We start from the raw sequence: 24353 nt of genomic DNA, 5'->3' as shown, positions 1-24353 counted from the left end.
TTCTTTTTCAAAATCATTTGTTTAGCAACTGTTGCGTGAATCACACACAGCACACGGATGTGCGTCCGTGTGCTGTCCGTGATTTTCACGCACCCATTGACTTCATGATGCGCATAAAATGCACGTATAGGACATGCAGTAAGTTTCACGCAGCGGACACACGCTGCGTGAAAAACACTGAATGTCTGAATGGCCCTATTGACTTGCATAAGTCCGTGTGACATGCGTTATTTTCACGCGCGTAACACGGACGTGAAATACGCTCGTGTGAATTAGGCCTTAATATAGTGTTCAGCCAGAGCAGCATATTTTTACATTTCTTTGCGCAAGAAAACTGGTGTAAATACATAGATAAATCGGCCCTATTGTAAATATACCTGCTACAAAATATGAAAATTTAATTTGATTATTGCATTCTTGATATTGAGTTGTAACATTTCATACTAGGAAAATAGCATTGTCAATGCCACGTGAGGTTGCAATTATGAATTATGAATAAAGACCAAATGATGAGAGAACACTTCCTTTCCTCTGTAGAGAAGTCAAACTTATGAGATTCTGTGACCGTTGCGTGTTAAAATATCACATCTCCTTGATTAAAATGTTCAGCTCTTGTTTTGTTTTATTGGTGAACCCCTGGAAGTGAATGTTCATTCTGGTGTTTTGTAGAATAGCATTTCACTTTGTATTATGTCTATATATTTGGACTCCTAAAGCTATATTGTTATTATGTCATATGTAGACATTGGCTGTGTAATTACATGGATTTGGTATATCTATCACTGTTATAATATTTGTATTAACTTTTTACAGCCTATATTGAGCACATCAAAGCATATGGACAAGGCATATCCATACAAGTTTCTTCATCCCTGGCTTGGCACAGGATTACTTACAAGGTACTTGAAATTCTTACAATCAATATAAATCCTACATAAGGGGTCAGATCAGATGAAAATAAATAGGCCATCAATAGAGAGGATCTTGGAAGAACCTGTACAAATCTCATCCACACGCTATGGAAAATTTCTGTGCAGAAATTGACCTGCAGAGCAAATTATTTAAACCGCAGCATGTCAATTTAGTCGACTGCGCTATTGATTCCGTCCAAAACAACGGAACCCTGTCATAACGGTGACAGATGGAAACCGTTAGCTAGGTTTCCGTTACTATTGAGTTCAATGGTGAGGGAAATGGAAGCTGAGGTTTCGTTTGCCTTTCCGCTGACGGGTTAACCCGACGGAAACCTTCGACGGAACCCCTCAGCGGAAGGGCAACAGTGATGTGAACAGGCCCAAACTAGACCTCTTTCCGATATTTTATCTACACCATTTAAATGCACATTTTACAGGAGTACAAACATTAGAAAATAAATCCACCATTGCATGTTAAAAAAATCTTTATAACTACCGAAGTGCAATGAGATAATCACACACCACTATCACACACCACTATCTATTTCCATACCATTAAAGCAAACAAGGCTTAAAGAGGTCAATGTTCATATGTTCAAGGTTGGACAGTTATTTCAGTTTTATTAATAAACTATAATGGTTCTGTAATGACAGGGATAGGGAAAAGACAAGTGAGCCCTAATCTACCCGCCACTCAGTCCCTGCCTACTTGCAACGACCCGCCCTAGGCGACGGGGTACAACTGGGCAACGGTCCCTACACTCAGTAAGTGCACGACAGACAAACAAACAAGGGTACACAGGAGCAAGGGAAAAGGGGCAGTTGCCCACGGCAACACCGTGAGCAACAAGAGTAGTAAACGAGCCGAGTCAAACCAGGAGAGTACGAGGTGCCAAACGCAGAGCAGTGAACAAGCCGAGTCAAACCAGGAGTGTAGGAGGTACCAAACGCAGAGCAGAAGAGTAGTCAGTAAGCCAGGGTCAATACGAAGCAGGGACAAGTAGTACAAGAAGCTGCAGCAGGGCCAGGAAACCAACAGAGAAGAATCACAAGCAAGGAGGAACAGGAAAGGCAGGTATAAATAGACAGTGGGCGGGAGCTAGCTCCGTCTGGCCAGGCTGTGATAGGCTCTCCCACTCCTAAGCCTGCCATCCTGAGTGGTAGAAGATGGAGTCAGTCTCACAGACATAGAAGCAGGTGCAGACTGATTACCTATGGGCGTGGATACAGAAGCTGTGCCTGGCAGATCCTTAACAGGTTCAAGAAAGTTAACAGGGTCAGTTTTTATTCCAAAAACACAAAATCAAAAATATCACAGTACAAGATATATGAAAATAAATGGGTGCAAGGCCTCAACAGGAGTTGATCCAAAGTCCCCTGCTATAAATCCAAACGAGACAAGGCAGCACATCCAAAAAGAAAGGGAACTTTATTCACCCATGCAACGTTTCAGTTCATGAGAAAGGCTCTGTTGAGAAGAAATGTGGCATTAGTGAATAAAGTTCCCTTTCTTTTTGGATGTGCTGCCCTGTCTCTGTTCGTTTTTATTCCAGACCATCACTTAAATGGACACTAGCTTTTCAAATAACTTATGCAAATCTAATTGTATACCCTTTATAGAACAACTTTGTAACTAATGTTAAAATGTTGTTGTTTCATCCATGCAATGCTGTGTGAAATTACTGCCACTAGGTGTCTACCCTTCCTATTTAATCTGCTGTCCACTTCCCGTTGTCAAGCAAAAGCCGTCCCTTGTTACAGAGCAGAATGGACGGCTGCAGAAGGTGGGGATGTGCCACTTCACTGCCTACTATACAAGTCTGTGGAATAGGGAGGGGGAAGCAAGAGGAGAGAGAGTGGGTGTGAGCAACACACGCTGCATGCAGGGCCGGCCTTAGACTACAGGGTGCCCTGTGTTCGGAATTGCCCTTTGGTGCCCCCCACTCCATTTATCATTGTTATGTATTGACGGCATTTGGTTCTTTTGTTTGTGTATTTGTCACGTCGAAAAATGCGTCAAAAATGCTTGGTTTAAGAGTCCCATTGACATCAATGGTATAGCGCGCCGTTAGTGCATACGACACGTTTTGTTTAAAAATGTGTAACGTAAAAAAGTAGTGTCAGGTCAATTTTTGGCATGTAAAACGGGCTGAAAATGCGCCAATAATCGCACCTAATTTCTGTAGTCAATGGGAGTTCTTATTGAGCGGCAAAAAACGCGATGAATATGTGTCAAAAGCGACCTGTAGTTTAAATAGAACTTTACAAAAACACTAGTGTTTTTAAGGGTATTTGCACTCACAAAATAAAAAACGTCTCAAAATACAGAGCTGTTTTCAAGGGAAAACAGCTCTTGATTTTCAGCCGTTTTTTATTCAAAGTCGCGTTTTTCGAGCTGTTTTTCTATGGAGTCTATGAAAAACTGACCCAAAAACGGCTGAAGATGTGACTTGCACTTCTTTTTTGTGGCCGTATTTTTCCGCAGCCGATTTTAGTGTGAACAAGGCCTATGTTTTGGTAAGGCTGTTTTTACATTACGTCCTGACTGTTCATTTATCATATGCGGCAGAAAAGCTCCTGGCGCATACATTAAATGGACACAAAAAACATGTATCATTTTTTTTACTGGACGCCACTGCATAAAATAGCGCAGTCCCACCCGCAGGGAATTTGGGGCGAAAAACTGCACCAAACTGTGGGGCAGTTTCTCGCCTGGAATGTCTGCTGCGAAAAACCTGCAACACTTTCGCCAGCCTGCTTGCAGGCCGACCTCCTGGGATGACGTTTCATCCATGTGACCGCCGCTACAGCCTGTGATTGGCTGAAGCGTCATCCCAGTAGGATAAAAGACGGATTCCTAGGTAAGTATAATATATTGTTTGTTTTCTGAGTGGCGTTTTTTGCGGCAGGATCACTGCAAACCCGCAACAACTGCTATTTGTTGCGGAATTTACCCGCAACAAATAAGGCACGTTTACGCAAATACAATTGACATGCTGCAGAATAAGGGGATGTTCACACAGAGTATTTTGCCGGGCAAAAACGGCCCGAGAACGCCTCCCATTGATTTCAATGGGAGGCGTCGGCGTCTTTTTCCCGCGAGCAGTAAAACTGCCTCGCGGGAAAAAGAAGCGACATGCCCTATCTTCGGGCGCTTCCGCCTCTGACCTCCCATTGACTTCAATGGGAGGCAGAGAAAGCGTATTTCGTTCTGTTTTAAGCCCGCGGCACTCAATGGCCGCGGGCGAAAAACGGCGCGAAAATCGCCGCGAAAATCGGCGTGCAGGGAGAGGAAAATCTGCCTCAAAGTTCCAAACTGAATTTTGAGGCAGATATTCCTCCCCCAAAATACTCCGTGTGAACATAGCCTAAAACTCTGCACCGCAGGTCCGTTTTTTCCGCTCAGTATTTACGCAGCGTGTGGTGGAGATTTGTTTTATCTCATCCCCTTTGCTGATACTGTATTTGCTGCGGATTTTCTGCAACAAATTCCGTTGCAGAAAATGAGCAGTATTTACGCAGTGTGAACTAGCCCTTACTCCGTTTAATCAAAGGCTATCTTTTGTATAATAGGAAAAAATATTAAAAATGCTGTCCACGTGGGCAATGTTGGTACTTTTTATTACTTCTTATTTAACTCACTGTGAAGGCCGTAAAAAAATAAAGTAAATCGCCAAAATCGCTTTTTTTGTTCACATTAGCTCTAAAAAAAAAATCATAAATTATCAAAAAGTTGCATGTACCAAAATATTGTACCAATAAAAGCTACAGCTCGTCCCGCAAAAAATAAGCCCTCACACCGTTTAGACAAAAATATAAAAAAGTTATGTCTCTCAGAATGCGGTGAAACAACATTTTTTATTTTTTTTTAACAAATAGTTTTCTTTGTAAGGCTGGGTTCACACGACCTATTTTCAGGCGTAAACGAGGCGTATTATGCCTCGTTTTACGCCTGAAAATAGTGCTACAATACGTTGGCAAACATCTGCCCATTCATTTGAATGGGTTTGCCGACGTACTGTGCAGACAACCTCTCATTTACGCGTCGTCGTTTGACAGCTGTCAAACGACGACGCGTAAATGGACTACCTCGGCAAAGAAGTGCAGGGCACTTCTTTGCCGCGTAATTTGAGCTGTTCTTCATTGAACTCAATGAAGCACAGCTCAAGATTTACGAGCGTCACAGACGGCTCGTAAATTACGAGGAGGAGCATTTAGGGTATGTGCACACGAGCAGTGGCTTTTACGGCTGAAATGACAGCCTGTTTTCAGAAGAAAACAGCTGCGTCGTTTCAGCCGTAAATGCTCCTCCTCGTAATTTACAAGGCGTCTGTGACGCTCGTAAATCTTGAGCTGTGCTTCATTGAGTTCAATGAAGAACAGCTCAAATTACGTGGAAAAGAAGTGTCCTGCACTTCTTTGCCGAGGCAGTCCATTTACGCGTCGTCGTTTGACAGCTGTCAAACGACGACGCGTAAATGACAGGTCGTCTGCACAATACGTCGGCAAACCCATTCAAATGAATGGGCAGATGTTTGCCGACGTATTGTAGCCCTATTTTCAGACGTAAAACGAGGCATAATACGCCTCGTTTACGTCTGAAAATAGGTCGTGTGAACCCAGCCTTACGTGTGAAACGAGGCAGCTGCAAACAGTCTGTCTTTTCACACGTAAAAAGACGTGTGAACATACCCTAAAAGTAGTAAAATATATTAAAAAAACCTATAGAAATTTGGTATAACCGTAATCGTATTGAGCTGCAGAATAAGTTGAGTTGTCGTTTTTACCGCACAATGAAAGCCGTAAAATCGAAACCCAAAAAACTATGGAGGAATCACAGTTTTTTTCTAATTTCAGCCCACAAATAATGTTTTTCAGTTTCCCAGTACGTTATATGGTACTTTAAATGGTGCCAATAGAAACTATAACTCATGCCCTATTGACGGAAAAATAAAAAAAATTATGTCTCTAGGAAGTCAGGTAGTGAAAAACGTAAATGAAAAAGCAAAAAATGTCTCAGTCCTGAAAGGGTTAAAATAAGAAAGCAGCCCATACTTACCTCTCTCTTCCCAGACGTTCCTGCATTGGGGGCTCCTGTCACCTCTGTTCTCGGTTTGTATACAGAGCGGCTGCAGTGGTGAGATCACGTCGACAGTACATCACCGCTGCAGCTGCTCTGTATACAGTGAACAGAGGTGACGGGAGCCCCCAGCGCAGGAACGTCTGGGAAGAGAGAGTTAAGTATGTTATTTTTTATTTTAAGGCTGGGTTCACACAGAGTTTTTTACAGGCGGAAAATCTGCCTCAAAATTCTGTTTGGAATTTTGAGGCAGATTTGCCTCTGCCTGCACGCCGATTTTCGCTGATGAGTTTTCGCCCACGGCCATTGAGCGCCGCGGGCATAAAACTCAGCTAAATACGCTTTCTCTGCCTCCCATTGATGTCAATGGGAGATCAGAGGCGTAAACGCCCGAAGATAGGGCCTGTCCCTACTTTCTCACGGGAGAAAACCGCCTCCGGCTTCCATTGAAATAAATAGGAGCCATTCTCGGCCTGTTTCTAACGAGTTTTGCGGCGCGGTTTTCGCGCCAAAAAACTTGTCAAAATACTCTGTGTGAACTCACCCTAACTTCTCCTCTACTGCTTCAACAGAATTTCTTTTTAACCTCTTTAATGTAATGTGTACAGGGTCTAAAAAGGCAACAAATGGTAAATGTGCACTATGGAGCAACTGAACAATGTGCCCATCTGCCATTTATTAACAGTGTCATTCAGTGCCACCTTGGTGCCCATTTTCCACTTTAGCGTCCTTATGTTCAGTGCCTCCTTGATGCATATTTGCCATTTACTGCCCTTTTAGCACCCTCTGTCACAGAGGAACAATAAATGGGCATCGAAGGGGCAATGAAAAGGACACTAAAGGGGCAAAAAGTGGCAAATGGGCACCAAGGTGGCACTGAATCCTCTGCCCATTTGCCATTTTTAGACCCCCATCAGTGACCCCATACAACCAAAGCCCACAGTCTGACTGACCTGCTGGGCTTCTTAGTGCACTGCGTCCGCTGATGCTGCTGGAACAGAACCCTGGGGAAATAGCCAGAGCAGGACCGCATGGTAAGATATTCTCCTCCCTGTCTTGCGTCCTGAGTGATGTCATCACGCCTGATCATCACTCAGGACGTAAGACGAGAAGGGGGAGAGGGGGAGCGGGAGTCACGGCGTGGGGAAGCGCGTGACACCTGACCCGCTGGCGCCCCAAGCAGTAGCCGCAGAGCGGGAGAAATTCACCCGCTGGCACCCCCCTTACGGCATGGCAGCCGGTGCCCTGTGTGGCCGCACGTGTTGCACGTAGCAAAGGCCGGCCATGGCTGCATGTATGTCTATGGAGGGGGAGCAGGGGGAGGTGGACAGAGATATGTTGGTAAGATTTCTATGTTACCACATTTCTGGATACTCAGCGACAATACTCAGTACTGCTGTATAATCATCAGCAAGGACTCTACCAGGCAAATATTTCAAAGCAAAAAACTGTTATGTACGGGCACCACTATATTTAAGTATATTTAACTTCGGTTGACGCAAGAATGTGAAAAAAATATAACTGTGAACAGAAGGAAAGAGGCACATAATTAAGTAGCGCACACCCAATACAATAAATTTGAGAAAATATGAACCAGTCTATATTATATTCGATACACAGCAAGTTACAATGTCTACCATGGCAACCTGTTGGCGGCCTGTAATCGCATTTGCGGGCCGCCGATGAGTGACAGAGGGAGCCCCCTCCTTCTGTCAAAACATTTAAATGCTATTGACCGCAGCATTTCAGGGCTTAAACGTCTGAGATTAAAGGTTTCTTCAATCTCAGCCGTTGCAGCGGGAGCCCGGCTGTCAGTCACAGCCGGGCTTCCGTGGTGATTGTGCCGGAACAGCTGCTGTCCCCACGCGATCACCATCACATACATGCACGTCCAAATGCGGGAAGGTGACCCTTTCCTATGACGTACATGTACGTGAAAATGTGGGAAATTTAATTCATCATGCGTTTTCAACAAAGACCCCTCTAATTTTAATAGGGACAGACGCCGAAAAGGCATTTGATAGAGTCAAGTGGTCGTTTATGCAGGCCATTCTACGCCATTTTTTCAAATTTTTCCCTTTATACGTCCCCTTCAGCCAGGTTGAGCTTAAACGGCACACTATCCCCCTCCTTCCATATACCAAATGATACACAGCAGGGCTGCCCCTTGTCACCTACCTTGTTTATTTTAGCAATAGAGATACTTAAATACTTATCCAGACAATAGTCCAAACGGACAATATTCAAGGTATACGATTAGGTAACACTCATCACAAAACAGCGGCCGACCTACTGTTAATAATCACCAACCCACAACAAGCTTTTCCACACATATTGCAGATTTTTCAGTCATTTGGTTGGATATCCAACTTCAAAGTAAATTATACGAAATCTGAGGTTCTTAATGTCACCGCTGCCAATCAAGACATCAAAGATCTTAAAAAAACTAGCTCCCTTTCAGTGGCTGGAGCATATATACATACACCATACATATGACAACTATACCAAAAAGGGAGCCTCAATAAGCCCCTAGTATTAAACATACAAATACTGGCCCATAATGGGATACGTATCCACAAAAAGGGAAGAAAGACCACTGGATAAACCACCACCTCAGGACCCCGACGTGCGTTTCTCCATCAGCTATCTCAAGGGGTACTGAGGTGGAGGAGGAAGTAGAGGTTACATATAGTGGCACACTTGGGAGGGTTTAATTATATGGCCAATGAAAACCCAGAAATTATCGTATGCAGAGGAAATAAATATTGCAGCCAGCTGTATGTATAATGATAAGAAAGTACATAGTCTTACTATTTAATTGGTGAATGGAGACCTAATGACATGGCGATGTCGTGCACCGCGTCCAGCATCCGGAGTCCACATGTCATGTGCGGTCCGCGTCATCACGTTGGCCACGATTCGGCATAGGGCGTCACAACGCCATCGTAAGCATGCGCACCATGGATATGGAGAACATCATCGCCCATACTGGTAGAGAAAATAGATAGCCCCTTATCTATATAATGGATAATAAAACTGGCATGCCTATACAATTTTCCAAAAATATCACGAATAATGTGGAACACATATAATGTACAAAAGATAAACATGAAAATGAAAATTTATATAAATTAAAAAAAAAATGTATATGTGTAAAATTAATAAATATATAATCAGTGAATATACATTATAAATGTAATATTTATAATAAATATATGTGTACAAAATAATAAATAAATAAATAATCAGTGAAAATACATGATACATTTCATATCTATAATAAATATGTGTAATGGAATAAATAAATAAATAAACCATACATTAAGAGTGATTAAATAAAAAAACAAAAAGCATCCAAAACAAATTGTGAATCGCAAAAATAAGGGTGAGGAAAGTAAGAATTAGTTTTTTAAAAAATTTGTATACATAGATACAAAAATGCAACGCCAGTCAAATGTAAATCAAAGCTGTATGGATCAACATCACACCAACATCAGTCAAAGATAATTAAAATGCTAAAATTCAAAATCCAAATTAAAATTAACCAAAAGAAAAAAGATCTTACAGAAGCCTGTAAAAAAGACAATGCACTGCAATACATTAATACTGCAATGTATTGAACCAGCGATCTAACGATCGTTAATTCAAATCACCTAAGGGGACTAATGAAAAATCTAAAATATAATTAAATAAAGTTTTCAGTAGTGTACCAAAAAAAAAATAAAAATTAATGATCGAAAAACCCCCCTTTTAATATTTTTTCCCTAAAGGCATGTGAAAAAAAAAAAAAGTTAACATAGCTAGTATAGCCGCGTCCGTAGTACGTAAAAGTTGTAATTATTGCAATATAATGTTATTTAACCTTCTCGGTAAATGCCGTAAAAAAACAAAAAATTAAACTGTCAACTTAGTTCCCCAAAAAATTAAATAAAAAAGTGATCAAAACGTTGCATGTACCCCAATATGGTACCAATAAAAACTACAGCTCGCCCCGCAAAAAAGAATCCCTCGCACAGAAAAATAAAAAAGTGATGTCTCTCAGAATGTGGGGACACAAAACAATTTATTTTTTAACAAACTGTTTTTTATTTATAAAAGTAGTAAATCATAAAAAAACATAAATTTAGTATAGACGTAATCATATTAATCCATAGAATAGCGTGAACATTTTTTACAGCACAATGAATACTGTAAAAACGAACTCCCTTAAAACATGGCGCAATCCCTGTTTTTTTCCTATTTCACCCCACAAATATTTTTATTTTCAGTTTCCCATTACATTATATAGTACATTAAATGTGTCGTCAGGGGCAACTCGGTCGGTAACGCTCTGGCCGGGGTTTCTGCTCCTGGAGGAGTCCCTGATATCACTGTCCATATATCGACAGGGTCGTTAGGAGTGCTGGAGTCCCGAGCAAAGCACTAGCTGATGCTCTGCTCAGGGAACTCCAGCAATAGGCAATGCAACAGCCCCTTGCAGTCATGCCATTAATAAGACGCCGACACGAACAGCACAGGAAGCAACCCCTCAGTCACGTGAGGCCGTGTCGGCGCATCATCAATATTAGAAAAGATACAGGACTTCCGGGAACAATTCACCGGGTTTGAACTGCACGATTTAGTACGGAATATTAAATGAAAGTATATTAGTGACTTTATTTTACATAAAAATATGAATGCAATGCAATTTTTGCAATTTTTGGTTAACCCCTTTAATAATTTGCACTATTTTCAGACTATGATTATTATATTTTTTTTTTGCTGCAATATAGCAGGAATATATAATATATCACTATATAAAGTAAAATAATAACATTGTGTCTATTATATAAAAAAATATATATAACTTCTTTAAATTTTCCTAGTACTGGTAAAAAATGGCATTCCCGGAGGAAAATGATAACTCCAACTTTTCATTTTGCTATTCTTTCTGAATTCTTGGAAGTCATGAATGAGCAATCAAGAGTATTGGTGGAGAAATTCAAGGAAAAAGTAGACAAAGAAACTTTCAATTGCTTTATGGATATAACTCTTTGTGCTCTGGACATAATATCTGGTAGGTCTGAAAGTGTATATTATGCAAAAATAAATACATTTTATATATATATATATATATATATATATATATATATATACAGTGAAGGAAATAAGTATTTTATCCCTTGCTGATTTTGTAAGTTTGCCCACTGTCAAAGACATGAACAGTCTAAAATTTTTAGGCTAGGTTAATTTTACTAGTGAGAGATAGATTATATATATAAAAAAAAAAAAAAAGAAAATCACATTGTCAAAATTATATATATTTATTTGCATTGTGCACAGAGAAATAAGTATTTGATCCCTTTGGCAAACAAGACTTAATACTTGGTGGCAAAACCCTTGTTGGCAAGCACAGCAGTCAGACGTTTTTTGTAGTTGATGATGAGGTTTGCACACATGTTAGATGGAATTTTGGCCCACTCCTCTTTGCAGATCATCTGTAAATCATTAAGATTTCGAGGCTGTCGCTTGGCAACTCGGATCTTCAGCTCCCTCCATAAGTTTTCGATGGGATTTAGGTCTGGAGACTGGCTAGGCCACTCCATGACCTTAATGTGCTTCTTTTTGAGCCACTCCTTTGTTGCCTTGGCTGTATGTTTCGGGTCATTGTCGTGCTGAAAGACCCATCCACGAGCCATTTTTTATGTCCTGGTGGAGGGAAGGAGGTTGTCACTCAGGATTTGACAGTACATGGCTCCATCCATTCTCCCATTGATGCGGTGAAGTAGTCCTGTGCCCTTAGCAGAGAAACACCCGTAAAAAAACATAATGTTTCCACCTCCATGCTTGACAGTGGGGACGGTGTTCTTTGGGTCATAGGCAGCATTTCTCTTCCTCCAAACACGGCGAGTAGAGTTAATGCCAAAGAGCTCAATTTTAGTCTCATCTGACCACAGCACCTTCTCCCAATCACTTTCAGAATCATCCAGATGTTCATTTGCAAACTTCAGACGGGCCTGTACATGTGCCTTCTTGAGCAGGGGGACCTTGCGGGCACTGCAGGATTTGAGTCCATTACGGCGTAATGTGTTACCAATGGTTTTCTTGGTGACTGTGGTCCCAGCTGCCTTGAGATCATTAACAAGTTCCCCCCGTGTAGTTTTCAGCTGAGCTTTCACCTTCCTCAGGATCAAGGATACCCCACGAGGTGAGATTTTGCATGGAGCCCCAGATCGAAGTCGATTGACAGTCATTTTGTATGTCTTCCATTTTCTTACTATTGCACCAACAGTTGTTTCTTTCTCACACAGTGTCTTAATTATGGTTTTGTAGCCCATTCCAGCCTTGTGCAGGTCTATGATCTTGTCCCTGACATCCTTAGAAAGCTCTTTGGTCTTGCCCATGTTGTAGAGGTTACAGTCAGACTGATTAATTGAGTCTGTGGACAGGAGTCTTTTATACAGGTGACCATGTAAGACAGCTGTCTTTAATACAGGCACCAAGTTGATTTGGAGCGTGTAACTGGTCTGGAGGAGGCTGAACTCTTAATGGTTGGTAGGGGATCAAATACTTATTTCTCTGTGCACAATGCAAATAAATATATATCATTTTGACAATGTTATTTTTTTTATTTTTTTTTTTATATATAATCTATCTCTCACTGGTAAAATTAACCTAGCCTAAAAATTCTAGAAGGTTCATGTCTTTGACAGTGGGCAAACTTACAAGATCAGGAAGGGATCAAATACTTATTTCCTTCACTGTATATATATATTTACACTTTAGAATAATGGATGCCCAAGGATCATTGATGTGTGTGTGTGGTCTGATCCCACAGAAGAGCTGCTGTAGCACATAATAGTGACTATGATTGAAAGGTGTCAGGACACACAGTGAATCACAGTTTGCTGTGTTTGTTTCAGTTTGCCCATACTAACCCCTTTCCACTGCCAAAAACGCCTATAATGGGCATGTGAGCATCAAAACTGGACCATAGAGCAATGGAAGGAGGTTGCCTGGTCTGCGCATCTATACAATGTATATAGTGAACATGCTGCTCTATTTGATGTTCAGAAGTATCTATATACAGATAATGCCGAGTATTTATACTGTTGCGGCTGACACGTGAAGAGCTCATCGCTGTCAATCAGTATACATACAATGAATCCCTTTTTCTTTTACATCATGTGGGTGGCTGGGAGAATGTGTACCACTTACTTGGGGAACAGATGGCAACAAAATGCACTGTGGGAAGAAGGCAAGCCTGCAGAGGTAGTGTGAGGCTCTGGGCAATGTTCTGATGGGAAACCTTGGGTCCTGGCATTCATGTGAATGTTACTTTGACACAGACCACCTACCTAAACATTGTTGCAGACCAACTACACCCTTCATGGGGACAGTATTCCCTAATAGCAGTGGCTTCTTTCATCAGGATAATATGCCCAGCCACACTGAAAAAATCGTTCAGAAATGGTTTGAGGAACATGACAAAAAGTTCAAGGTGTTGACTTGGCCTCCAAATTCACCAGATGGCAATCCAATTGAGCAACTGTGGAATGTGCACATATCTATCTATCTATCTATCTATCTATCTATCTATCTATCTATCTATCTATCTATCTATCTATCTATCTATCTATCTATATTAAAAAAAAATATTGAGTATTGTTACCTTTTTGTTTGCTCTCCAGAAACGGCTATGGGGAAAAAAATATATGCCCAGAGTAACAGTGATTCCGAATATATACAAGCAATTTATAAGTAAGGTTTCTACTTATTATAGTTATTTAAAAAAAATTGTGTTTAAATAATAAATAATTGATACTTTTAGACCTCCATGACTATGCTGTGATGGATCTATCGTATGATACATTTATTTGGTCTATCAGGTTTTTCTTAAATTTGATGGCAGGAAAAGCACTGCTTGCTGTGCTATTCTTTCTGTAAAAAGTGATGGAAATCATAATGGAACCCCCAAACGGAGACTCTGAACAGTAGGGTGTTTTTTTTTTTTACCAAATGGGTACCACACAATGATAACATTTTATTAATAAAGTGTCATGTTTGTATATGTTGCGTTTGAAACTGATATGTATCGTTACATCATAGGATGAGTGATATCATTCACCGTAGACAGAAAATGCCTTGGCTATGGCCAGACTTCCTGTACTCAAAGCTAAAAGAAGGAAAGGAGCATGATAGGAACCTGAACATTCTTCATTCATTTACTGACAGTGTAAGTTTATTTCTACTATCCCTTCATTAACTAGTCAATACAAAATCTTATGCATAAAGCAAAGCCGTGAACACAGAGCCTGTACGGTGGCACACGGAGTCCCTACAGTACCATATTACGGACCCTTGTTTACTCTGTGTCACGGCTCTGAGGGTATGTGGATCCACTAGTGGAGTAGCAGCTTGCCAAACTACAGTTAATGAAGGTCTTTCGAATTATAGTACCTGTATAGAAATTCTGACAGACACAAGACGTAGCGGACTCCTTGGCACATATGACACTTGGCGTGGCAGATGAGGATGAACTCGACTCCAACACTAGACTTTGCTCAGGAACAAACACAATAACTGTATATGGATACAGGAAACAGTATACGGGAACACTGTGAACAAGATACAACTAAGGGACCATTTTCTAAACGAACATGAGTAGACACAACAATGCTCAGGCAAGGAGAGGAAGGGCAGAGCCCATTTTATAGTCCCGGGTATAAAGGGATTGGCTGGGGAACTAAAGACAGGTGCGCGCACTGGCCCCTTAAGGTCGGGAGTGAGCACGCGCACGCAACCTTCAGGACACAAAGGGGAGCTGCAGCCACATGTGCCGGCGTCTCTGGGAGGAAGATGCCGGCATGAAGAAAGTGTACTACAGTCGCGGCTGCCGGTAAGTAGGATGTGCCAGCGGTCAAGGACCGCGGGCACAACACTCTGTGTGCACTGTATGACCTTAGTTACATCCATAAGGGACCATAATTTTTTCTAGAAGCAATGCTTCTATGGCAGAAAAGCTTTGTAATACAACGTGCAATAGAACATAGTGCATGTAGGTAGTGCACGAGGCTTACGTTTTTAGAGGTCATACTTAAAAAGCGGATGTTCGGCCATTTTTTACTTATGGCCTATCCTCAGGATAGGTCATCTATAGCAGATCAGTGGTGGTCTGACTCATGGTACCCCCACTATCAGCTGATTGTGGCCTTTGCGCACAGTTTACAGGCACAGCGCTGTACACATCCATAGCGACTGTACCTGGTATTTCAGATCCAGTTCCATTCAAGTGAATGGGACTGAGCTGCAATCCCAGGTACAGCCGCTACCGATGTGTACGGCGCTGTGCCTGGTAAACACTGATGATCAATTTAGCTTATTGTAGGGGTGCCAAGAGTCGAGTCCCCAATGATCTGATATTGATGACCTATATTAAGGATAAGCCTTCAATAAAAAAACTTACGGGCATCCCCTTTAAGTGGTGCACCTGGATCCTGCAACGATACTAGTTCAGTGATGGCAAATAACCCATATTAGGTATTGGATAGGTAGGTTTTCCCTGATTAAATAAAGATTTGTTTATGCAATGCTATAGCTACCAAGTAGCTAACCTTTAGGACTGACTGCTCTCTTCTCGTGAATACTCATGTGTAGTGCTTTCATAGTGCCATGAGTCTTTGGGGTGTACAAGCATGGTATAAGCTACGGTATTTAGGCTGGGGCTAGATGCAGACATTTGTTTTGTAGGGAGGGATAAATCGGTGACCAATGGAATGCATTAGGCTAGGGCTATTTATCTCACTACAAGAAAATTGCTGTGATAAATCGCTGTCCATAGGAATGCATTGAGTAGCTTGAAAATCGCTTCAAAATTGCTCCTGGCAAGTTTATAACTCTGAAATCCCAGCATGTAGCGAATAAGAAAAATCGCTAGCAAATCACTTGACTGGAGCGATTATGTAGAGATTTTCAAGCTACTCTATGTATTTCTATGAACCCCTCCAAAAAAGTATTGAAGCATACAGTGAAGGAAATAAGTATTTGATCCCTTGCTGATTTTGTAAGTTTGCCCACTGTCAAAGACATGAACAGTCTAGAATTTTTAGGCTAGGTTAATTTTACCAGTGAGAGATAGATTATATAAAAAAAAAAAAAAGAAAATCACATAGTCAAAATTATATATATTTATTTGCATTGTGCACAGAGAAATAAGTATTTGATCCCCTACCAACCATTAAGCGTTCAGCCTCCTCCAGACCAGTTACACGCTCCAAATCAACTTGGTGCCTGCATTAAAGACAGCTGTCTTACATGGTCACCTGTATAAAAGACTCCTGTCCACAGACTCAATTAATCAGTCTGACTCTAACCTCTACAACATGGGCAAGACCAAAGAGCTTTCTAAGGATGTCAGGGACAAGATCATAGACCTGTACAAGGCTGGAATGGGCTACAAAACCATAAGTAAGACGCTGGGTGAGAAGGAGACAACTGTTGGTGCAATAGTAAGAAAATGGAAGACATACAAAATGACTGTCAATCGACATCGATCTGGGGCTCCATGCAAAATCTCACCTCGTGGGGTATCCTTGATCCTGAGGAAGGTGAGAGCTCAGCCGAAAACTACACGGGGGGAACTTGTTAATGATCTCAAGGCAGCTGGGACCACAGTCACCAAGAAAACCATTGGTAACACATTACGCCGTAATGGATTAAAATCCTGCAGTGCCCGCAAGGTCCCCCTGCTCAAGAAGGCACATGTACAGGCCCGTCTGAAGTTTGCAAATGAACATCTGGATGATTCTGAAAGTGATTGGGAGAAGGTGCTGTGGTCAGATGAGACTAAAATTGAGCTCTTTGACATTAACTCAACTCGCCGTGTTTGGAGGAAGAGAAATGCTGCCTATGACCCAAAGAACACCGTCCCCACTGTCAAGCATGGAGGTGGAAACATTATGTTTTTTACGGGTGTTTCTCTGCTAAGGGCACAGGACTACTTCACCGCATCAATGGGAGAATGGATGGAGCCATGTACCATCAAATCCTGAGTGACAACCTCCTTCCCTCCACCAGGACATTAAAAATGGCACGTGGCTGGGTCTTCCAGCACGACAATGACCCGAAACATACAGCCAAGGCAACAAAGGAGTGGCTCAAAAAGAAGCACATTAAGGTCACGGAGTGGCCTAGCCAGTCTCCAGACCTAAATCCCATCGAAAACTTATGGAGAGAGCTGAAGATCTGAGTTGCCAAGCGACAGCCTCGAAATCTTAATGATTTACAGATGATCTGCAAAAATTCCATCTAACATGTGTGAAAACCTCATCATCAACTACAAAACACGTCTGACTGCTGTGCTTGCCAACAAGGGTTTTGCCACCAAGTATTAAGTATTGTTTGCCAAGGGCATCAAATATTTATTTCTCTGTGCACAATGCAAATAAATATATATAATTTTGACAATGTGATTTTCTGTTTTTTTCTTATATAATCTATCTCTCACTGGTAAAATTAACCTAGCCTAAAAATTCTAGACTGTTCATGTCTTTGACAGTGGGCAAACTTACAAAATCAGCAAAGGATCAAATACTTATTTCCTTCACTGTATACGCATAACAGTATACACACCAAAAAAGCAGACTGGATTGACCTGTAGATTATTTTCTGCCGTCAAATTCTATGTTTCTTTTACATCGAAGAAAAAAAAGTATTCATGATGAAAACAGTTTAAAATGGAACACTTTGACATACGTTTAACCCATAGAAAACAATAAATACAAAGTATATGAATACATTTCTATATTTGTAAGAGAAGTTTCCAAAAAGAATAGAGAAAAACCATAGAGGTCTTTCAATGACTTGTATCATTATAAAGTTTAAGTTCTGTTCACCAATATACAGTACACTTATATCCGTTATAAAAGACCAGCAATTTAATGTGCTGCTCTGACCTACATTATAAACATAGACATACAATAAATGACAATTGACGCTAGAGAATGGTAGTGTGTTTATTTCTCTTAATGCTTAAATGTAATGCACTTTTATTTTTAAAATAGACCAAACTGGTAGTTTATAATTAATGAAATGATTTAAATTGACACTTATTATGTCTATTATATATACAATGCATTTGGAAAGCCTTCAGACCCTTTACATTTGTTCACATTTTGTTATGTTGAGTCCTTGTGCTAAAATAAAAAAAAATCTAGTTTTCCCCCATCATTCTGCACTCAAAGTGAAAACAGAATGTTAGTAACCTTTGCTAATTTATTTAGAAGGAAAAAGGAAAATATTGCATTGACATAAGTATTTAGACCCTTTACTCAATACTTAGTTAAAGAACCTTTGGCAGCATTAACAGCCTCCAGTCTTCTTGGGTATGATGCCACAAGGTTTGCACACCTGGATTTGGGGATTTTCTGCCATTCTTCTGTGCAGATCCTTCGAAGCTCTGTCAGCTTGAATGGGGACCATCGGTGGACAGCCATTCTCAGGTCTCTATAGAGATGTTCAATTGGGTTCGAGTCAGGGCTCTGGCTGGCCCACTCAAGGACATGCACAGAGTTGTCCCTAAGACACTCCTGTGTTGTCTTGGCTGTGTGCTTAGGGTCATTAACTTGTTGGAAGGTGAACCTTCGGCCCAGTCTGAGGTCCAGAGCACTTTGGATCAGATTTTCATTAAGAATATCTCTGTACTTTGCTTCATTTATTGTTCCCTCGACCCTGACCACCACCATGATTCACTGTAGGGATGGTATGGGCAGGTAATGAGAAGTGCATGGTTTCCTCCAGACATGACGCTTAGCATTGAGGCTAAAAAGTTAAATCTTGGTTTCATCAGAGCACAGAATCTTGTTTCTCACAGTCTGAGAGTCCTTTAGGTGCTTTTTTGAAAACTCCATGCAGGCTTTCGAGTGTTGTTTACTGATGAGAAGCTTCTTTCTGGCCACTATGCCATAAAGCCCAGATTGGTGGAGTACTACAGTAATGCTTGACCTTCTGGAAGTTTCTCCTATCTGTATACAGGATCTTTGGAGCTCAGCCAGAGTGACCATTGGGTTCTTGGTCACCTCTCTTACCAAGGCCCTTCTCCACCTTATTTACTTAGTTTGGTGGGGTGGCAAGCTCTAGGAAGAGTCCTGGGTGTTCCAAACTTCTTCCATTTAAGAATCATGTCCACTGTTCTCTTGTGAATTTTCAGTTAGATTTAGATTTTTTTTATTTTTAATAAATGTGCAAAAAATTCTGAAATTCTGTTTTCATTTTGTCATTATGGGGAATTAAGTGCTGAATGATGGGGAAAAAGGTGAATTTTTATTCTATTGCAGCACAAGGACTCAACATAGCAAAATGTGAAAAAAGTGAAGGTTCTGAAGACTTTATGACTGACTGTATATATATATATATATATATATATATATATATATATATATATATATACACAAAAATAGAATCCAGCAGCCCAGGCTTAAATGAAAGGGGGTGCAAGCCTTAGGGAACTGACCACTGTCCCTCTAGACAAAAAGCAGTAAATAAATAGGCAGCACTCACAAAGGCTTATAGTGAAAAAAGAGGGTGCTTTATTGACCCCAAAAGTGTGACGTTTCGGCTCACACAACCTGAGCCTTTCTGCAGCCAAAGAAGAAGGCTGGAGAAAGACTCAGGTTGTGTGAACCGAAACATCGCAATTTAGATCTATCTATCTATCTATCTATCTATCTATCTATCTATCTATCTATCTATCTATCTATCTATCTATCTATCTATCTATCTATCTATCTATCGAGATATGCAAATGTGTGTGGGTTACTTCTTCCTTTTTCAAAATACAAAAGAAAAGCACAGATTGTTAATTTTAATTATGTACTAAATTGAAATGATGCCTGTTTAAAGATCACCGAGTTTCTGTGTCTCCGATGCAGCCGGGGGCCTAATAAATGCCCCCAGGTCTGCCCGTAGTAAATGCCTGCTAGGTCATGCCGGAGGCATGTCCTAGCAGATGCCTGTCCATTTTAAATGGACAGGCAGTAATACACTGCAATACAAAAGTAATGCAGTGTATTATAAAAGCGATCGGAGGGTCGCATATTAAAGTCCCCTAGTGGGACTAGTAAAAAAGTAAAAAAAAGTTGAATAAAGTCAATTAAAAAAAATATGAAAAAAATAAATAAGGAAAAACAAAATTTTTCCCCCTTACAAAATGCTTTACTATTAAAAGAAAAAACACAATAAAGCAAAAACGTTACCCATATTTGGTATCGCCGCGACCGTAATGACCCCGGCTAGAAAACTGTTACATTATTTAACCCGCACGTTGAACGCCGTAAAAAATAAAATAAAAACCAATGGAAAAATTGCTGTTTTCTGTTAATCCTGAATTTAAAAAAATGTGATAAAAAGTGATCAAAACGTCGCATCTACTCCAAAATGGTACCAATAAAAACTACAAGTTGTCCCGCAAAAATAAAAGCCCTCATACAACTGTATCGGAGGAACAATAAAATAGTTATGTCTCTTCAAATATGGAAACACAAAAGCAAATAATTTTGAAAAAAAGTGTTTTTACTGTGTAAAAGTAGTAAAACATACAAAATCTATACAAATTTGGTATCTTTGCAATTGTAACAACCCACTGAATAAAGTTATTTTTTTATTTATACCACACGGTAAACGACGTAGATTTAGGACACAAAAAAAGAGTGGCGAAATTTCAGGTTTTCTTCTATCCCCCAAAAAAAAGTTAATAAAAGTTAATGAATAAATTATATGTACCCCACAATGGTGCTATTAAAAAGTACAACTTGTCCCGCAAAAATCAAGACCTTATACAGCTATGTCGACGCAAAAATAGAAAAGTTATAGCTCTTCGAATGTGACGATGGAAAAACGTAAAAAATGTCATGGTCACTAGGGCCCAGAATGCAAGCAGGGGGAAGGGGTTAAGATGTGGAAAGTGGAATGAGGTTGAGTAATTTACATTAGGTTAGGTACTGTACTATAGATGATACACAAATAGATTATGTATAGCAAAGCCTAAATGTTATTGAAGACTATACATGGAAACTTAGTCAGGCCGCATTCACACCACCGTAATTTTTATCTGCAATTACGGATCTGTAATTGCGGATAAAAATACTGATCCATTCATTTCTATGGCACCGTATATTTATGGGTAAGTGTCTGGGAACGTAGAAATGACCCACAAAACATAGGACAAGTCCTATTTTTTTCATTTGCGGACCGTGCTCCTATACTTTATAATGGGTGACAGTTCGTGGCCGTCCGTGCCCTTAATCATGGACCGTGCACATGGCTATGGCCGTGTGTATGAGGCCTAACACTGATGTTTTGTTGTGTATTTCTTCCATCTAATTATATTTATCTCATTATTGTAATTTCCTTTCTTGTTTAATACCACAATTTATTTAGTAGTTAGTGCTCAAATTGAAGAATAGCACATAGTTATTTACGAACAGTTAAAGGTTTTCTCCTATAATTAACATTTATCACCTACCCACAGGATAGCTGATAAAGTTATGATTGCTGGGAAACCCATCGATCTCTAGAACGTCGGTTACGAACACCCTGTGTCTCCTCAGTGCACAATCGCAGTGAGAAAGATTTTGGATGTAGCGACGGTTGCTCTTATGCACTGCTGCTCAATTTAATGTCTATGGGGCTGACAGAAACAGCTGAATTTATCGCAGTGGCCCATTCAAACCAAGTGATTGTCGGTGGAGTGCTTTTAAATCGCACTAGAATATTCTTTAAGAAAGCATTCATCCACATCAGCCCCTGTCCCAAGGGCAGCTCACAATGTAATTCCATACCTAAGACACTAAGATACACATGTCTACATACAAGGGTCGTGAAGGATTTGAATTATTAGTATGATTTTGGACTGTGAGAGGTAACAGAAGTACCCAAAGGAAACTCACACATGGAGAAGAAGAGCATACAAATGTCACTGCACTGCTCAAATCTAAAAACAAGGCCACAGAACTGAGGCTGCCAAGACACTTCAGACACTTTTCGACAGCTATTCGTCCCGACTTGATCAAGTGTGTATGTGTTGTCATTGTAAAGAGTGAAATTAACAGCTACCAGACTCCCCTGGTAGTGGCTTATACCCCGCAGGAACAAAAGATCAGGCATGTTGAAATCAATATGCCTGATCCTTCTTTCCCCCGTCTTCTGCAGTTAGGGGAGAGTTGGGAAACCCCAGACACATTCGCCGGATGATTCCACAGAAATCTGTGGGTTTGGCCGACTGTCTTCTAATTTGTATGGGCACTTGTAGACAGAAGTAACACTTACTGAGTGACATACAATCAATTAGCTGCATAACTGGAAATTGTGATGGTAAGGGTATGTTCACATGGGCTATTTTCAGCCGTTTTTAGGGCCGTAAACGCCCCAAAAAATGAATAAAAATGCGGGGGCTGAACGCCTACAAACATCTGCCCATTGATTTCAATGGAAAAACGGGGGGGCGTTCCGTTCCCACGGGGCGTTTCTTACGCAGCCGTTTTTAAAAACGGCCGCGTAAATAAACACCTCGTAAAAAGAAGTGTATGTCACTTCTTGAGCCGTTTTTGGAGCCATTTTTCATTGACTCAATGAAAAAACATCTCCAAAAACGGCCGTAAAAAATACAGCAAAAAACGCAAGTTGCTTAAAAAACAGCCCCGTAATTTTCAGCCGTTTTTTGTTAAGCGTGTGAACATACCCTAATGATCAAGATGCCCATATTTTACAGTGAATTGCCCAAATTCAAGACCACAGTGATGGGCAGCAACTAGATTTCATTAATGTAAACACTGACTTGTAAAACAAAACTGGACACTTTAATGTGGTTGTATATCTAACTTTGGTAGAAAAAAATCTTATTAATGTCAATTAATATGAGACGCTTACTGTATTTTTTTTTAAACACTACAAAGTTCTTTTGGGAAAATACAGGATTTTTAAAGTTCTTTGATGCCCATATCAGAGACTGCAGAATTTCCCTCCTTCCCTCTCTAACCCTGATCATACTCACTTTGCCAAATTTCAACTTGTTCACAATCTTTCTACATGTTCACAATCTTTTACAGAGGATTTTTTTAAATGGTATTGGAATTCTTCACGAGGTTGATTCTCTGTTTTACTGATACAAAACTCCAAATCCCCTGCTAACCTTCACACAAACTGTAGCGTCCATGGCTGCGGGCCGTCGGGTCTACTCACCTCCCGACGCCCACAGCCATGGATCTGTGGGCGCTGGTCCCCATCTCCTTCCCAGGGGATGCCAGCGCTCACTCCCGCTCCGGTCAGCTGTGTCTCATAGGGTGCGCGCGCACGCTCGTGCCCGTTCTTAAAGGGCCAGCGCGCGCACATGAAGACAATCATCATCATCAACTCACATGATTTCCTGGACTATAAGAAGGCCCCAGCCCTTCTGATCCTTGCCTGAGCATTGTTAGTATATCCCAAGTCTGTCTTGCAAATGGTCCCTTAGTGTTTCCCGTTTCAGTTGTTACCCATGCCCTGTTATCTGTTCCTGTATCCCTTGCTGTGTTCTTGTTCCTGTGCCTACTAGTTGGAGTCGTGTCTACTGCACCTGCTTTTGTTTGCCACGTTCTGTGCCATGTCCTGTGTCATCTGCCAGGTCCAGTGTGATTCGCCACCTCTGGCTTTACCTGCGGCACCTGCTGTCAACCGCCATGTCTGGCTTTACCTGCTGCTCCCACCTCTATCTGTGCCAGAGCTGCGGCCACTGTCTGAACTATCCAGGTACCATTGTGCGGGACTTTGTATTGCTGGGGTTCCCTGTTGTTTGGCCAGCTGCCTCCCCGCTACGGCGGTGCGGCCTAGTGGGTCCACATACCCACAAACCATGACACAAACATGATCAAATGCTGTCTGTCTGCAGCTGTAACTAGAGGGAGCTCACTGCATAGGGATCATACAGTCTCTATAAAACACAATAATAAATGCAGTATGCAGTGTACTCCCTCTAGTGGTGACATAATTTTCTCATTTATTTTAACCTTTTTTCCTAAACTGTTTAGAAATGTGTTTCTGTGTACAAGGAGATCTATCTATTTTCTGCATAATCTACATTTGAAAACTTCATGCCACGTATGTAAATGAGAATCTAGCGAAAGCTGCAATTACCAGCAGGTCTGGCATATTAATATTAGGGCACTGATTCTGCACCCCTACTGCGTGATTGATAGTATTGAATAGTCAACCATTGATTTTAATGGGCACCACATAATACTACATTTCCCTACAGTTAAAATGTTTAGGTACAGACAAATTCCAAAAGCGATAACAGATGATTATCACCTTCAGCAATCTGCTAATCCTTGAGAAAGCATCTTTAGTAA

At 40.8% G+C, this 24353-nt stretch overlaps 1 protein-coding gene across 1 annotated transcript in view; it reads left to right on the top strand.

The window, feature by feature from the left end:
- LOC142736273 (cytochrome P450 4V2-like) overlaps nt 1–24353 on the top strand; it is a 59848-nt gene that overhangs the window by 9546 nt on the left and 25949 nt on the right. Inside the window, exons 3-6 of the mRNA XM_075849633.1 lie at nt 814–899; nt 10860–11050; nt 13665–13734; nt 14083–14209. Of these exons, the coding sequence (XP_075705748.1) occupies nt 814–899; nt 10860–11050; nt 13665–13734; nt 14083–14209 (474 nt within the window). The remainder of the gene's footprint in view (nt 1–813; nt 900–10859; nt 11051–13664; nt 13735–14082; nt 14210–24353) is intronic.

Source organism: Rhinoderma darwinii, chromosome 1 (assembly GCF_050947455.1).
Source record: "Rhinoderma darwinii isolate aRhiDar2 chromosome 1, aRhiDar2.hap1, whole genome shotgun sequence".
Lineage (NCBI taxonomy): Eukaryota > Metazoa > Chordata > Amphibia > Anura > Rhinodermatidae > Rhinoderma > Rhinoderma darwinii.
This window is presented reverse-complemented; position numbering and strand designations above follow the sequence as displayed.